At 49.7% G+C, this 16,932-nt stretch overlaps 1 protein-coding gene across 19 annotated transcripts in view; it reads right to left on the bottom strand.

Moving 5' to 3' along the window:
* NSD1 (nuclear receptor binding SET domain protein 1) overlaps positions 1-16,691 on the bottom strand; it is a 179,158-nt gene extending 162,467 nt beyond the window's left edge. For 4 of the 19 annotated variants that reach the window (XR_012414421.1, XR_012414422.1, XM_045394571.2 and 1 more), the window contains exons 1-2: positions 14,548-14,736; positions 12,478-13,421 (exon numbers count right to left, since the gene is read on the bottom strand). Coding sequence is in view for 16 of the 19 variants with exons in the window: in XM_045394571.2 (XP_045250506.2) it covers positions 12,478-13,404 (927 nt within the window). In the remaining 3 variants the exon portion in view is untranslated. Of the gene's footprint in view, positions 1-12,477; positions 13,422-14,261; positions 14,737-14,860; positions 14,893-15,097; positions 15,273-15,345; positions 15,666-15,870; positions 16,103-16,554 lie in introns of those variants that run through there. The other 15 variants (XM_045394578.2, XM_073994827.1, XM_045394579.2 and 12 more) reach the window with 14 other exon arrangements.
* Between the last annotated feature and the right edge of the window lie 241 nt (positions 16,692-16,932).

The following is a 16,932-nucleotide window of genomic DNA, read 5'->3' as shown; positions in this document are numbered from 1 at the left end:
GCTGGCAACAGCAGGGATCCTTATGGTATTAGAATTGTTCAGCGACTTTTTTTTTTTTTTTTTTGAGACAGAGACATATTCTGTTACCCAGGCTGGAGGGCAGCAGCGTGATCTCAGCTCACTGCAACCTCTGCCTCCTGGGTTCAAGCGATTCTCCAACCTCAGCCTCCCGAGTAGCTGGGATTATAGGCGTGAACCACCACACCCAGCTATTTTTTTTTTTTTTTTTTAATTTTTAGTTAGACACGGGGTTTCACCATGTTGGCCAGACCGGTCTCAAACTATCGACCTCAGGTGATCCAGCCGCCTCAGCCTCCCAAAGTGCTGGGATTACAGGCATGAGCCACTGCACCTGGCAAACATTTAGAAACTTGACTGCAGTCGTGGATATACTAACCTACACAAGTGCTAAAAACATAAAGAACTTAATATACACACAATGAAAGACTACCAGTAAAACTGGGAACATCCAGAATATGTCCTGATAGAAATACACATTTCTTTTAAGGAAAAAAATAAAATTTAAGGACATCTGAATAAGATGGATAAATTATATGAACATCAATGCCTTAGTAAGACTGGCTGGACGCGGTGGCTCAAGCCTGTAATTCCAACACTTTGGGAGGCCAAGGCGGGCGGATTACGAGGTCAGGAGATTGAGATCGCCCTGGCTAACACGGTGAAACACCCCGGGTATCATAGCATGCGCCTGTAGTACCAGCTACTCAGGAGGCTGAGGCAGGAGAACTGCTTGAACCCGGGAGGTGGAGGTTGCAGTGACCCCGAGATAGAGCCACTGCACTCCAGCCTGGGTGTCAGATGGAGACTCCGTCTCAAAAAAAAAAAACAAAAATCAGTGAATTACATCAACATCAATATTCTGGTTCTGTGGTATTAGATATTTTTTGCAAAATGCTACCATTGCAAAACCAGGCAAAATATACAAGGGACCTCTCTATATTCTTTTTCGTAAGAGAAAGGGTCATACTCTGTCACCTAGGGTAGAGTGCAGTGGCACAATCATACTTCACTGTAGCCTCAAACTCCCGGGCTCAAGCAATCCTCCAACCTCAGCTTTCCAAAACGCTGGGATTACGGGCATGAGTCACTGTGCCTAGGCCATGGAATTTCCTTATTTTGGGGTTTGTTTTTTTTTTTTTGAGATGGAGTTTCGCTCTTATAGCCCAGGCTGGAGTGCAATGGCACCATCTTGGCTCACCACAACTTCCACCTCCCGCGTTCAAGTGATTCTTCTGCCTCAGCCTCCCGAGTAGCTGGGATTACAGGCACGTGCCACCACGCCCAGTTAATTGTGTATTTTTAGTTGAGACGGGGTTTCTCCATGTTGGTCAGGCTGGTCTCGAACTCCCGACCTCAGGTGATCTGCCTCAGCCTCCCAAAGTGCTGGGATTATACACGTGAGCCACCACGCCCAGCCTGGATATGGAATTTGTTACAACTGCATGCAAATCAACATTTATCTAAATAAAAATTTCATAATAAGAAAATATTCGCGGCTGAGGTGGCTAATGCACAGCAGAATTGCTTGAAGCCAGAAATTCAACACCAGCCTGGGCAACATAGCAAGACCCTGTCTCTACCAAATAATTTTTTCTTTAATTAGCCAGGCGTGGTGGCATGGCTCTGTAGTCCCAACTACTCATGAGGCTGAAGTAGGAGAATCACTTTAACACAGGAGGTCTAGGCTGCAGTGAGTTGTGGACTCCAGCCTGAGCAACAGAACAAGACCCTGTCCTCAAAAAAAAAAAATCTTGTTACATGCTTCTATGAAAAGATGTCTTAACATATTAACCAAAAGGGAAAAAAAGGGGTACATGGAGAGAAGAGACAATTTCTAATAGAATATTAAGAGTATAAATGAGGGAGCATATGAAAAGTGACAAAAATCAAGAGATTTTTATATTCCATTTCTAAGTTTGCCTTTTCTTTTTTTTGAGACAAAGTCTCACTCTGTCACCCAGACTGGAGTGCAGTGGCACAATCTCAGCTCACTGCAACCTCTGCCTCCCGGATTCAAGTGATTCTCCTGCCTCAGTCTCCTGAGTAGCTGGAACTACAGGCACGTGCCACCACACCCGGCTAATTTTTTTTTGTATTTTCAGTAGAGACAGGGTTTCACCACGTTGGCCAGGCTGGTCTTGAACTCCTGACCTCAGATAATCCACCTGCCTCGGCCTCCCAAAGTACTGGGATTATAGATGTGAACCACCGCGCCCGGCCAAGTATGACTTTTCTAAATTCAAAAAGGTTCATAGGAATTGCTTTAAAAGGCTACAATTGAGATTATTTAAATTAGATTCAGAAATAACTGTTCAATTGTTATTATCCTACCACAAATTTCAGAGATTGGATCTCCTTTCAATGGGCTCTCCTGAAAACCAGGAAGAAGAAATTAAACATTTCTTTCTTTTTTTTTTTTTTTCTTTGAGACGGAGTCTCGCTTTGTCGCCCAGGCTGGGAGTGCAGTGGCCGGATCTCAGCTCACTGCAAGCTCCGCCTCCCGGGTTTACGCCATTCTCCTGCCTCAGCCTCCCGAGTAGCTGGGACTACAGGTGCCCACCACCTCGCCCGGCTAGTTTTTTGTATTTTTAGTAGAGACGGGGTTTCACCATATTAGCCAGGATGGTCTCGATCTCCTGACCTCGTGATCCGCCCGTCTCGGCCTCCCAAAGTGCTGGGATTACAGGCTTGAGCCACCGCGCCCGGCCGAAATTAAACATTTCTATCTAGGACAAAGGACAACCTGCAAAAAGCGACAATGTAATAATCCTACACCACTTAACAGCTGGAATACAGAAAGCTATTGATCCTATTGCACAAATTAAATTATTCTGATTATCAAACAAAAATACAAATGCTCCTGATTATTAATTAAAAATGGAAACTGTAAACAGCAGTTAATGTCTTTATCTTACTAATTAAATAAGTTTGGAAAAATAGAGAAAAAAAACAAAAACTCAGCCAAATGCAATGGCTCATGCCCGTAATCCCAACACCTTGGGAGGCTGAGGGCGGCGGATCACTTCGGCCCAGCCAGGAGCCAAGATCACGCCACTGCACTCTAGCCTGGGCGAAAGTGTGAGACCCTGTCTCAGAAAGAAAAAAAAACTCAAAAATATCTTTCTTGAAATTCACAACTCTTTCAAATGTACATTTGGCTCTTGGCATGCAGCAGTAGGCATCACTTACAGCGTACCTACTTCAGGACTAGCACTGCATTACTTCATATAAATTATCTTGTGTCATGGCCAGGAGGGATGGCTCACGCCTGTATAATCCTAGCACTTTGGGAGGCCAAGGCGGGTCGATCACCTGAGGTCAGGAGTTCGACCAGCCTGGCCGAACATGGTGAAACCCCATCTCTACTAAAAATACAATATTAGCCCGGTGTGGTGGTGCACGCCTATAACCCAAGCTACTTGGGAGGCTGAGGCAGGAGAATCAACTTGAACCCAGGAGGTGGAGGTTGCAGTGAGCCAAGATCATGCCATTTTGCACTCCAGCCTGGGCACCAGAGTGAGACTCTGTCTCAAAAAAAAAAAAAATTATCTCGTATCGTAGACTCAACAACCCTCCGAGGAAGGTACTAGCCATAATTTAGAACTGAGGAAATGGGCCTCAGAGACATTAAGGGACTTCTTCCACCAAACAGATAGTGCAGTATGCAGTCAGAGATGTCCAGCCTAAAACCATTATAATTTATTATCCTTGGCCAGGTGCAGTGGCTCACGCCTGTAATCCCAGCACTTTGGGAGGCTGAGGCAGGCGGATCACAAGGTCAGCAGTTCAAGACCAGCCTAACCAACATGGTGAAATCCCACCTGTAATCCCAGCTACTCAGGAGGCTGAGGCAGCAAAATCGTTTGAACACGGGAGACGGAGATTGCAGTGAGCCAAGATCGCACCACTGCCCTCCAACCTGTGCAACAGAGCAAGACACCATCTCAAAAAAAAAAAAAAATTATTATCCTTAATTAGGAGAGTGAAAGTTGAGAATGGAGAAAAAAATTAATGCATGAGATATTAAGACGCTCAAATTCAAAAAGCCTTAGAAATTGAGTACATGAGGAAATGAAAAAAGAAAAACCAACCAACCTGTAAAGTTTTAGAAATTTGGTCCACTGAAAATGATGAAGGCTGACCATCCGCTCATAACCTTCCTAGCTAAAATGTACTCACTCCCCTTCCCAAACTGTACCTCTGTAATAGCATGATTCATTCATTAACTCGATATGTCCCCAGTAAAAAGAAGGCACCATGCTATATGCTGTTAAGATGCAAAGATGAATCAGACCAGGAGAATAAAGGCATGAGCAAGGGGAGAGTATGGAGCAAGGGACCATTAAGAGTTCAGTTTGGGCCGGGCGCGGTGGCTCAAGCCTGTAATCCCAGCACTTTGGGAGGCCGAGACGGGTGGCTCACGAGGTCAGGAGATCGAGACCATCCTGGCTAACATGGTGAAACCCCATCTCTACTAAAAAATACAAAAAACTAGCCAGGTGATGTGGCGGACGCCTGTAGTCCCAGCTACCTGGGAGGCTGAGGCAGGAGAATGGCATGAACCCGGGAGGCGGAGCTTGCAGTGAGCTGAGATCCGGCCACTGCACTCCAGCCTGGGTGACAGAGCGAGACTCCGTCTCAAAAAAAAAAAAAAAAAAAAAAAAAAAGAGTTCAGTTTGGCTGAACTCAGGGTACACAAGGCTCTAGCATAAGATTTGGAAAGGTCAGGACAGGATCCTATCAAAAAGGACACTGAATTTGGGCTTTATTTGTTTAGAAAATTAGGTGTGCGTCATTTAAGTTATAAATTTAAGTAGAGACCCAATATTTCTCATTTTGGAAGCAGGAAGTAATTTTATATAGGATAGACTGGAAGGAAAGACTAAATGAAGACCAACAATAAAGATGCCATAGAAAAATGAATAAAGGGAGAAACTGAGGGCATCTGTAAAATTTTGTAATAGTAAAAACATTTAACTATACAGCACGGCATATAAGCCTATCTTTATACCTTTATCTGCTGACAACCCCACTCTTCCCAGATAGCTAGCCAAGGATTTCTGGCCACTTGCATATGCTATTCCCTCTTACTGGTATGTCTCTGCTCAAACTATAAATAACCACTCTGTGAAGTCCTCCCTGATTATTCTAGGCATGCCTTCCTTCACACTCTCAAAGTATTGCATACATAACACCTACCAGACCACTTAGTATTCTGTATTGTCATTGTTTACGCTAGTTTTTGCCACACAGTGAAGTTCTTTAAAAGCAGACTATCTCTTTCCTTTTTCAAATTTTTTTATTTTTTATTATACTGGCAGTGCCTGGCTCAAGAGGTATTCAATTGTATTTTAATCATTTAAATGAATAAGTGACTGCAAGGTTTCCAGCTTTGAGAAGAACAGGATAATGATGTCATCATGAACACAGAAGTAAATGCGTATTTGGCAATAAAAGAGATGGGTTCAAAATGAAAATAATAGGCTGGGCGCAGTGGCTCATGCCTGTTATCCCAGCACTTTGGGAGGCGGAGGCAAGCAGATCACTTGAGGTCAGGAGTTTGAGACCAGCATTGCCAACATGGCAAAGCCCTGTCTCTACTAAAAATACAAAAATTAGCCAGGCATGGTGGTGGGCGCCTGTAGTCCCAGCTACTTAGGAGGCTGAGGCAGGAGAATCACTTGAACCCAGAAGGCAGAGGTTGCAGTGAGCCGAGATGGCACCACTGCACTCCAGCCTAGGTGACAGAGAAAGACCCTGTCCAAAGGAAAAAAAAAAAAAAAGGAAATAATATTACATTTTAGGTGAATATGACACAAGGTAGAGGAGCAGCTCAGTTGACAATTAGAATTTCTTGGTTTGAAGTCAGTTCAGAAGAGAGTATTATAGAGTAGAGTAGCAGCAGAATCAATGAAAGTGGATGAGACTGCAGAGAAAGAGGAAGAAAAAGAGAATAAGCACTCAAAAAAGGACTATTTTAAAAGTGGTATGCAGGTCGTGGTGGCTCACACCTGTAATTCCAGCACTTTGAAAGGCTGAGGCAGGTGGATCACTTGAGGTCAGGGGTTCGAGACCAGCCTGGCCAACATGGTGAAACCTTGTCTCTACCAAAAATACAAAAATTACCCAGGCATGGTGGAGGGCGCCTGCAATCCCAGCTACTTGGGAGGCTGAGGCACCAAGAATCGCTTGAACCCGGGAGGTGGAGGTTGCAGTGAGCTGAGATCACGCCACTGCACTCCAGCCTGGGCAACAGAGCAAGAATCCATCTTAAAAAAAAAAAAAAGGCCGGGCGCGGTGGCTCAAGCCTGTAATCCCAGCACTTTGGGAGGCCGAGACGGGCAGATCACGAGGTCAGGAGATCGAGACCATCCTGGCTAACACGGTGAAACCCCGTCTCTACTGAAAAATACAAAAATAAAACCTAGCCGGGCGAGGTGGCAGGCGCCTGTAGTCCCAGCTACTCGGGAGGCTGAGGCAGGAGAATGGCGTGAACCCAGGAGGCGGAGCTTGCAGTGAGCCGAGATCCGGTCACTGCACTCCAGCCTGGGCCACAGCGCAAGACTCCGTCTCCAAAAAAAAAAAAGGCTGGGTGCAGTGGCTCATGCCTGTAATCCCAGTACTTTGGGAGGCCGAGGCGGGTGGATCACGAGGTCAGGAGTTCAAGACCAGCCTGGCCAAGATGGTGAAACCCCATCTCTACTAAAAATACAAAAGTTAGCCGGTTGTGGTGGCGGGCGCCCGTAATCCCAGCTACTCCGGAGGCTGAGGCAGAGAATTGCTTGAACCTGGGAGGTGGAGGTTGCAGTGAGCCGAGATCACCCCACTGCACTCCAGCCTGAGTGGCAGAGCGAGACTCTGTCTCAAAAAAACAAAAACAAACCAACAAGAAAAGGTCATCCAGCAAGGAGGCAGTCGGATAGAGTGCAGAACCTCAGGTGTGGAAAGATCAGTTTTCTTCCAAGATACCTAAGGAGGGAATAGAAAATTGTGGGATGATGGGTAGAAAAGAGGAAGGAACCTCTGAGGAATCATTTTTGTCTCAGGCAGCAAAACTATAAGCCTTAGACATCATCTGCCCTCATCTCTCTCCATTCCTCAAATCCAGACTCCAATCTGCCTCCAGGTCAGGTATCCCCAAAAGAGCTGCCAATTCTCTCCATTTGAAATAATCTTTTAGATTTACCCCTTCTTTCGAGTACTGGACTGTGCTCATGGTTTTTTTTTTGTTGTTGTTGTTGTTTTTTTAAGAGAATCTCGTTATGTTGCCAAGGCTGGAGTGCAGTGGCTATTCACAGGCACAATCATACATAGCGCGTTGCAGCCTCAAGCGATCCTCCTGCCTCGGCCTCCGGAGTAGCTAGGACTACAAGTACATGCCACTGGGCCGATTCTTAAGTCTTAATTACTATTGCAACAGACACCTACATCCTAACCTTGCTTCTAATTTCCCCTAGTCAAAGTCTTCCAAATAGATATTACATCACTTCTCAGCTAAAATCTCTCAACACCAAATGCTTCACATCAACACCAAATGCTTCAGTCTGAATTTCTAGGCCCCATTACCTGACTACATCCATCCTACCCAAGCAATCTCCAACAAGTATCCTCTGAAAATGCCACCCTCATTTAATTCTCCACATCCAAAGCACCAAGCCTGTCTCAACAACAATAACAACAAAGCACAAAGCCTTTGTACACTGGGAAGAATTAGAAAATATCAACCCAGGCCGGGCGCGGTGGCTCAAGCCTGTAATCCCAGCACTTTGGGAGGCCGAGATGGGCGGATCACAAGGTCAGGAGATCGAGACCATCCTGGCTAACACGCTGAAACCCCATCTCTACTAAAAAATACAAAAAACTAGCCGGGCGATGTGGCGGGCGCCTGTAGTCCCAGCTACTTGGGAGGTTGAGGCAGGAGAATGGCATAAAACCCAGGAGGCGGAGCTTGCAGTGAGCTGAGATCCGGCCACTGTACTCCAGCCTGGGCAACAAGCAAGATCCCGTCTCAAAAAAAAAAAAAAGAAATCGGCCAGGCGCAGTGGCTCAAGCCTGTAATCCCAGCACTTTGGGAGGCCGAGACGGGCGGATCACGAGGTCAGGAGATCGAGACCATCCTGGCTAACACGGTGAAACCCCGTCTCTACTAAAAAATACAAAAAAACTAGCCAGGCGAGGTGGCGGGCGCCTGTAGTCCCAGCTACTCGGGCGGCTGAGACAGGAGAATGGCGTAAACCCGGAAGGCGGAGCTTGCAGTGAGCTGAGATCCGGCCACTGCACTCCAGCCTGGGCAACAGAGCGAGACTCCGTCTCCAAAAAAAAAAAAAAAAAGAAATTATCAACCCAATTAAAGTACCAGCTTAGAATTACAAATTGTAATGACAATCACTTCACTTCACTGTATGCAGAGAAAATAAGAGCACATGATGGTAAACTGACAAGAGACAAACAGTCCACTTAGAGGTAGATACACAAAATAACTGAAAATATGACCCTTCTTTCTCTAATTCTAGACAGGAAATCTACAACCCTAAAAACTACTCTTACCCACTGCCAAGAGAATTTTCTCCTTTTTTTTTTTTGACAGGATCTTGCTCTGCTGCCTAGGCTGGAATGCAGTGGCGTGATCATGGCTCACTGCAGTCTCAAACTTCTGGGCTCAAGCGATCCTACTACTGCCTCAGCCTCCTGGGTAGCTGGGACTACAGGAATACCACCACATCCAAGTGAGTGTAGAGACAGGATCTCAGTATGTTGCCCAGTCTAGTCTCGAACTCTGGGCCCTAAGCAATCCTTTCGTCTTGGCTTCCCAACTTGCTAGAATTACAGGTGTTAGCCACCAAACCCAGCCAAGATTACAGACCAAAAGAGATAAATAGCAATTTGCTACGGACTTTCTAAAATTCCCAGCATAGTAATTATACCTACTGCATCAATAACTTAAATCAACTGTGAACAGCTTGAATACGTTAATATTATATGACTACATAGAAGAGTTATTTTTAATTACACTTTTCTGAAGCCTTATTGCTTACCTAACTTTGCATTCTAAGATTGACTGTTTTTTTGTTTTTTGTTTTTTGAGACAGAGTCTCCCTCTCGCCAGGTTGGAGTGCAGTGGCGCAATCTCAGCTCACTGCAACCTCCACCTCCCAGGTTCAAGTGATCCTCCTGCCTCAACCTCCCGAGCAGCTGGGACTACAGGCATCCGCCACCACACCCGGCTAGCTTTTGTATTTTTCGTAGAGACGAGGTTTCACCATGTTGGCCAGGATGGCTTTTTTTTTCCTTGAGAGGTAGTTTCGCTCCTGTCGCCCAGGCTGGAATGCAATGGGGCAATCTCAGCTCACTGCAACCTCAGCCTCCCGGGTTCAAGCGATTCTCCTGCCTCAGCCTCCCGAGTAGCTGAGATTACAGGCTCCCGCCAGTATGCCTAGCTAATTTTTTGTATTTTTAGTAGAGACGGTGTTTTGTCTTGAAATCCTCATCTCAGGTGATCTCCCTGCCTCAGCCTCCCAAAGTGCTGGGATTACAGGCGTGAGCCACCACGTCCACCCTGACCTCACTTTTTAAGTCCTCAGTCTAAGAACGGGTTCCATGGCTCACACCTCAGCACTTTGCCAGGCTGAGGCGGGTGGATCACCTGAGGTCAGGAGTTGACCGGGCCAACATGGTGAAACCCCATCTCTACTAAAAATACAAAAATTAGCTGGGTGTGTGGTGCACACCTGTAATCCCAGCTACTGGGAAGGCTGAGGCAGGAGAATCACTTGAACCCAGAAGGCAGAGGTTGCAGTAAGCCAAGATCATGCCTTGTACTCCAGCCTGGGTGACAAGAGCGAAACTTTGTCCCAAAAAAAAAAAAAGTCCTCAGTCTAAAAATATCAAAGGCAAAAATAAATGCAATAGATTTCAATCACAACTCTGAACCAAATTCCTAAAATAATAAATTAGGGGATGGGTACAGTGGCTCACGGCTGTAATCCCAGCACTTTGGGAGGCCAAGGTGGGTGGATCACCTGAGGTCAGGAGATCGAGACCAGCCTGGCCAACATGGTGAAACCTCGTCTCCAATAAAAACACAAAAATTAGTCGGGTGTGGTGGTGCACACCTGTAGTCCCAGCTACTCGGGAGGCTGAGGCGGGAGAATCACTTGAACACAGGAGGAGGCGGTTGAAGTGAGCCTAGATCGCGCCACGACACTCCAGCCTGGGCGATAGCAAGACTCTGTCTCAAAAAAATAAAAATAAGTAAACTTACATACTTGCTTCTTCGAGCTCATAAAGTCTTTGAGCAATTTCAATTTCTCCCCGAAAAAAAAACTCCTACATTTGTGCATTTGCTAACTCCCATTTCAGACATGTAAGCTACTATCTAAAGGCTCCAATATTTTCAGTTTTTTTATTGTCTTTTTTTTTTTTGAGACAGAGTTTCGCTCTTGTTGCCCAGTATGGAGTGCAATGGTGCAATCTCAGCTCACTGCAACCTCTGCCTCCCGGGTTCAAGCGATTCTCATGCCTCAGTCTCTCAAGTAGCTGGGATTTCAGTTGCCCACCATCACACCCGGCTAATTTTTGTATTTTTGTAGAGACAGAGTTTCACCATGTTGGCCAGGCTGGTCTCAAACTCCCGACCTCAGGTGATCTGCCCACCTCAGCCTCCCAAAGTGATGGGATTACAGGCCTGGGCCACCATGCCCAGCCTTCATTTTTTTTTGTTTAATAGAACCAATACTCCACTAACATCTTTGATGAGAAACAGGTTTACAATTCTATTTGTATGCTTCTAGAGAAACATCTATCTCCATTGTCAGATTTAAATTTATGTGCAAAAACAAAGACAAAACGATATATATAAAATAAATTTCAACGTGAACTCAAGAAAAAGGATTTCTGGGCTGCCAATAAGTTTTCAAAACAGCCTACCCACCCTAGGACAATTCAGACTCAAGATAACCACTAAAGCAAATTTTTCAAAATCTGCAATTGCCCAAGAAACCAAGGAGTACTAAGGCACAATTAAGATAAGAATCAACAGAAACAAAAGTGACACACCCACATTCTCCCTCTGTAACTTTAAAGAACAGCAGGGAATAAGGTAAAGTGAATGTTTAATGAACTCAGAATAACAACATACCATAAAAGTTTTTCTTATAAAAACTTAATGTGGTATCTCTGAAACATTTTTTGGCCAAAAAAAATTTATCTTTGGTACATTACCGGCGGTAACCAAACAATGTGTTTGGGCAGAAACAAAATCAATATCAAATATTAATATTTAAAGCTGAAGGAATCTTATAGCAATCAAGTACCTTTGGAATTTAGAGGCAATAGAATTGAGGCTAAGAGAAGTGAACTGATCATTTAGCTAGAAGTCAAGAAATTCTGCATAAGCTCAAATAAAAACAAATGTTATCATTTATCACCCTCTAACAATACTTGACAACATTACTGAAAACAGCAATTCAAATAAGATACTCTCCATTTCTATACACACAGAATATGTATCACACATACACATACATACTTCAAAATCTGAAACTACTGTACTTCTAGCTGATGCAGGAGGATTGAATGAGCCCAGGAGTTCCGACGCCAGCCTGGGCAACATGGCAAGGCCAGTCTCTAAACAATAAATTAATATAAAACTTTGTCTTAGTTACGGTTCTGTTAAAATAAAATAAAACAAAACTAGAAAAAGTTCAAGAACTAATGGTGATACAAAAATTAGCCAGGTGTGGTGATGGGTACCAGTAATCCCAGCTACTCGGGAGGGTGAGGTAGGAGAATCGCTTGAACCCAAGAGGTATAGGTTGCAGTGAGCAACCACTGCACTCTAGCCTGGGCGACAGAGTGAGACTCCATCTCAAAAAAAAAAAAAAAAAAAAGAGCCGATGGTGGCACTCATCAAAAGCACAGAATGCTATACCTTCACAACAGATAGTTCAGAAAAACTAGCCTAATTTAGATTTTGACAATGTCCAAAAAAACCTCATCTTAGTCACTTTAATCTGTGTTCAAAATGCCCTTCAACCTGAAGAGTCAAGTCATCAAGTAAAAAATAATCTGCTACATACAGCAACAGGACTCCAAGCACTAAATTGGTTCACCTGCATTCATGGTGCTGGCAGGCCAAAACCCATCTTTTCTTTTTTTTCTTAATCATATGTATATCTCCATCTTGAGAAATTAAATCAGAACTCAATCAAATGCCTTTAAAAGCATTAGCCTACTCGCAATGAAGAGTTATTTGTAAAAAGCTTAAAATAACCAAACTCATACCAGAGATGAATTTAAAAATCAAAGTAAAATTCTGCCCAAAAGCTTATGATTAGCAATAGGATTTCAGCTGTGAACTGATAAGCAACCAAAAACAAATTTGTTACAAGTTTCTCTTTAAGTGGCCTGTATATATACATATACGTATATATTTAAGTTGTACCAAAAACTGCTTACAAATGGCAATTCCTGTGAAGTAGATGATGATGAAGTTCCAGGTAATTCTAGCATGTTTCCTAATGTACTGGTACTGGAATCTGGATCATCCTGAAAAGATAAATTTATTGAGTTTAATTGCTCTTCTATTGTAATGTTTGTATCTCCTAGTGAAAAGGGGGCTGGGAGAAGGGCTGCTTTTTCATTGCTGCCGTCCACTTCATTTCTTTGCTTATTTTTCTGTGTTTCAGTCTGAGGAGCTAATGGCAAGAATGGCGATTTGACTGCACCGTGTCTACTCTCTGGTGTGCTGTCTTGTTCACTTCCCATGGCCACTTTTACACCATTCTCTGATTTAGTCTCATAATTGCAGGTGGCATTGGTCTGAGTTTCCTCAAAGATCTCCTCTATACTCTCATCCTCTGTGACTGGCTGTTCTGGGTCCATTTCAGAATCTACATCTGCATCGTCCACACAAGTAAAATTCTCAAAGTGCAGAAAGCCATTCTTGATAGTCTTTGTTACTTTTACCTGGAGTTCAGGGGAGTTATTACAAGAGAGTTCCTGTTTCATAGCAAGTGCTGTAGGACCACCAGGACTCAGAGAAGTGCAAACAATTGGCGTCTGAGCTCTTGAATCACTTTTTTCAGGGTCTTGAAAGGATTCTGATCCATCAGCAGACCCATTTAAATACTCTACATTGATCATGGAGGCCAAATCCTGTAGTCTCCGCAGTGGAATGTAACAAGATGGAGAATCTTGTCCATAAGCATTTTGGGATGTTCCACTGACAGTCGATAACTGCATAGTACACCCATTAAGTGGCTCAGAAAAATTGGATTGACCATTACCGAAAGGGCTGTCCTTGTCTTCAGGGGCATCTAAATTCACTGGATTGGAAAAGGGCAGCAGACAATTTCTTCTGGGTAGTTCACAGGTCTGATCCATCCTGGGCCGGCATCAACCTGGAATCCAAAAGCACAGCAATTAATCTGAGTTAATAGGCCATCTGACTCGACTCTTCAAAATGGCAGCCACTTCAAGGCCTAGTGGCCTCTATGCCACTCCGATGCACTTCTATGGCCAGAAAAAGTTCCCCCGACTGGAGATGAAAAAATGGCCTCGGGGAGCCTCTGAAAACTCCATTTTCCCGAAGCTGGGCCGATCCTGCCCATAGAAACAGCCCGTCTCTTTTTCCTCCTCTGCAGACTGGTGGACCTTGGGCTGAACTAAAATTAAAACCCCTCTGCCAGTCAAAATTCCCAATTCTCAAACAGGAATCGTCCTCCCCCTCCCTCGCCAGGGGTCGAGCAACTGGATCTCTCAAAGGCAAATAGGCTGCGGGGTCCGAGGGGGGCTCCTGGACCCCGCACAAAAAGGTACCCCCCCTTCCTGGCTGGCCCGGGCGCAGCGGTCACAATAGCGCTGCACCCTGCGCCCAGCCAGCGCCGGAGCCTTTGCAGCGGCGGTGCGCAGGCCGCAGGGGAGCCGGCCGAGGCGGGTGCACCCCAGAGCTCGCCTTCCTGAATGCAGGCCTGCTGGGGTCCGCAGCTGCAGGGCCCAGAGGCCGGGACGCGGCAGAAGGAGAAACCGAGGCGGCCGGCGAAGCCCAGTCAGGGCAGCAGCAGCTGCTACAGCCTGAAAAACATGGCTGCTGCCGACGCCGCCGCCGCCTGCCCGGGCCGCGCTCCTTCCCGCAGCGGCGGCAGCACCTCCCAGCCGAGCCGATCGCTCTCATCAATATTCAGCAGCAAGCAAAGTTTGCTGCGGGAGGGCAGCCGGCCCCGCGCCCCGCAGCCTGCTACCTGAGGGGAGGCTGAGGCCGAGGTGTTCGCGGGCGGCCGGCGGGGCACGGGCCGCGCCGGGAGGAAGTTCGCGGCAGCCCGGCCAGCTAGGCCCGAGCCCGGCTGGTAGTGATGGAAGAGGGGGAGGGGGCCGGCGGCTGCAGCGCCGCCGGCCACCAACCCCGCACCGCGCCCGGCCCTCCTCGGAGCCCCTCACCTCACGGCCACCACCATCTTCCCGGCCCGGCCACCTCCTCCCTCCCTCCTCCTCGCGCCTGCCCGCCGCCCACCCCAGCGCACTAGTTACCGTGCCCCGCGCCCCCTCCCGGGCCAGCTGGGGGGAGGGGGTGACCCTCATTACACTGGGGTGCGAGCGGAGCGGTGGGGAGAGAGCGGGGCCGCTCGCCGCACCCCCCTCCCCCCGCGTCTCTCTTCAGGGGAGAAGGCAGCGAGCGCGACCTGCCCCGGCCTATTCCGCCGCCGCCTCCTCCTCCTCACACCCCCACCGCGCGCGCCCCCGCGGCGGCGCGTGCGACCGAGCGCCTCGCGCCGGCCCGCGTGCGGCTGGGCCCCGAGTGCGCGCGCACCCCTTCCCCCACCGAGCGCGCGCGTTCCCTTGCCTCACTCTTCGGGGTTCAGGGCGGGTGAAGTCGGGCTTGCGAGCGCGCCGCCCAATCAGCGGAGCTGCCGCTGCCGCCCCCTCCCCTCCCCCTGCGCGCCCGCTCGCGGCCGGGGCCTACGGGCCGGCCCGGCTGCCCGGGCGGGGCCTGAGGCGGGCTCCCCAGGGGCCTCGCGCGCCTCCTTGGAGTGTCGGGGCCTGCGGGCGTCGTGGGTGGCATTCCGATCCCCTCACCTACCTCGGGGCACAGCGCTGGCCTCGAGCCGCACACGGTTCCCGCACCCTACGCGTCTCGAACCCCAACCCAGGCGGCACCTGGCCCGGCTGAGGCCTGTCCGATCGCCCCACCAGCCCCGCTCGGGCCCGCGTCAGTCCCGGCCTCCATCTTAGGTTACAGCCCAGGCTCCCCATCCACTGGGCACCTGCCCTCAGCCCGCTGGGTTCGGCCCGAGGCCAAGGCAACCCCCCTCCTGCCGCAGGGCTCACCTGGGGGCTTGGGCTGGGGTCTTCGAGGCCTCAGGCCCCGAGCAGACGCGGCCGCAGGTGAACCCCCCTACCCGGCCGCACCCCAAACCCACACCACCACCACCACCACAGACCAAGCTGAGCAGGAAACAAAATGGAGGCAGCAGCTCGGGTCTGCCTCCCTGAGCCAAGCCTGTGCAGCCCCAGGGCTCCCTCCTGTCTCAGGCTCGACGCCCGCGAGGCAGAGGCTGGATCGTCCCGGGTGCCGCGGGCAGCCGCCCTACAGCAGCGCAGACGGGCCGGGGACTCGGCCCTGCGGTGCCCACAGCCCCTCACCCACCACCCCTTCCCTTCCCCCTCCCCCCATCCCTCTCCCTCCCCCTGCCCGGCCGTGCGGGGTGAGCGGCTCCGGGGAGCCGGGTCGGGTTACCCGCCCGGGCACTGCTCGCCCGGCCGCGGCCTCCGCGCGAGAACGAAGCCAGGCGACCCCAGCGCTGAGCCCACCCCCGCACGGAGCCGGGCTGCAGCCTGACAGCGCGCCCGCACCTCGGCCTGCAGCCGTGCGGCCCCCGCCCAGGGAGGCCGAGTCCCCAGCGCGGGCCCAGCCGGGACGAAGCTCCCTCACCACCCCCGAGCCCAAGGGTCCTCGCAGCCTCGGGCGGGGCGAGGGGAACGCCCGGGGAGGGGGTTCTCTAGTCCCTGCACCGCCTCCCGCGCCTAGTCAGGGTCTGGGCCTGGCACGGGGGCTCGGGCAGCGGGCGCCGGCCGGCGTGGGTATGTGCGTGCGCGCCGGGCTGGGGGCCGGGACGGGCCGCGCCTCGCACCGCGGACGTTGCAGTTCTCGGCACCCAGGCAGATGGCCCTCTCGTGCCACCGCCGCCCAGCGCGGGCCGACTGCTCCGCATCCCGGTTCCCCGGGGAGCGCGCGCCTCGCCCCTGAGGGCCGGGCATCTGGACCCCAGCGGAACTGCGCCGGCACACGGGACCGCCCGGCTGACCGGGACAAGCCGGCTGGCGCAGCCCTCGGCCTGGGGCCTCACGGCCTGCATCCTGCACCGGGCCCGCAGCACCGACCCTAGCGCGGCCGCGTGGCGTCCAATCCCCCAAGACAGCGGAAGGGCAGGACAGGGAGCCCGAGCTGGGCCTGAACTTGCGACTCCAGCTCCTCGGACCCTTCCCCCAGCCCGGACTCCGTCGCCCCCTGGGCTTTATCCCCACCAAGAAGCTCACCTCAGAAGTTACCTAGTCCCTAGGGCGCTAAGCGCCTTCTTGCTGTTCAGAGAAAGCCGGATCCGGCCGCCATAAATATTCCGCCTCCTCCAGAAAGCCTTCTGTGATTAGATTTGGAGTTAACTCCATCTCAAGCTGAGGGCGCCGCCCTCGAGGGCCACGTGACTACTGATCTTCCCATGGCTTAGTAAATGTGCATAGTTATTGCCCCAATGGACTGTTTACTCACTGCCTTCTGTTAACTTTGAGCCCACCTGGGAGGCCATTTTTGGCGTTGCCCTGTGTGACATCAGTGCTGGCCAGCTAAACTCCATCCTTCCTTCACCCAGCGACTGGCCCAGCGGGCGTGGAGCTCGAGATGCTCTTACCCTTTTGCTC

Source organism: Macaca fascicularis, chromosome 6 (assembly GCF_037993035.2).
Source record: "Macaca fascicularis isolate 582-1 chromosome 6, T2T-MFA8v1.1".
Taxonomy (NCBI): Eukaryota; Metazoa; Chordata; class Mammalia; order Primates; family Cercopithecidae; genus Macaca; species Macaca fascicularis.
Note: the sequence above shows the minus strand (reverse complement) of the source record. Positions and strands in the feature narration are given on the sequence as shown.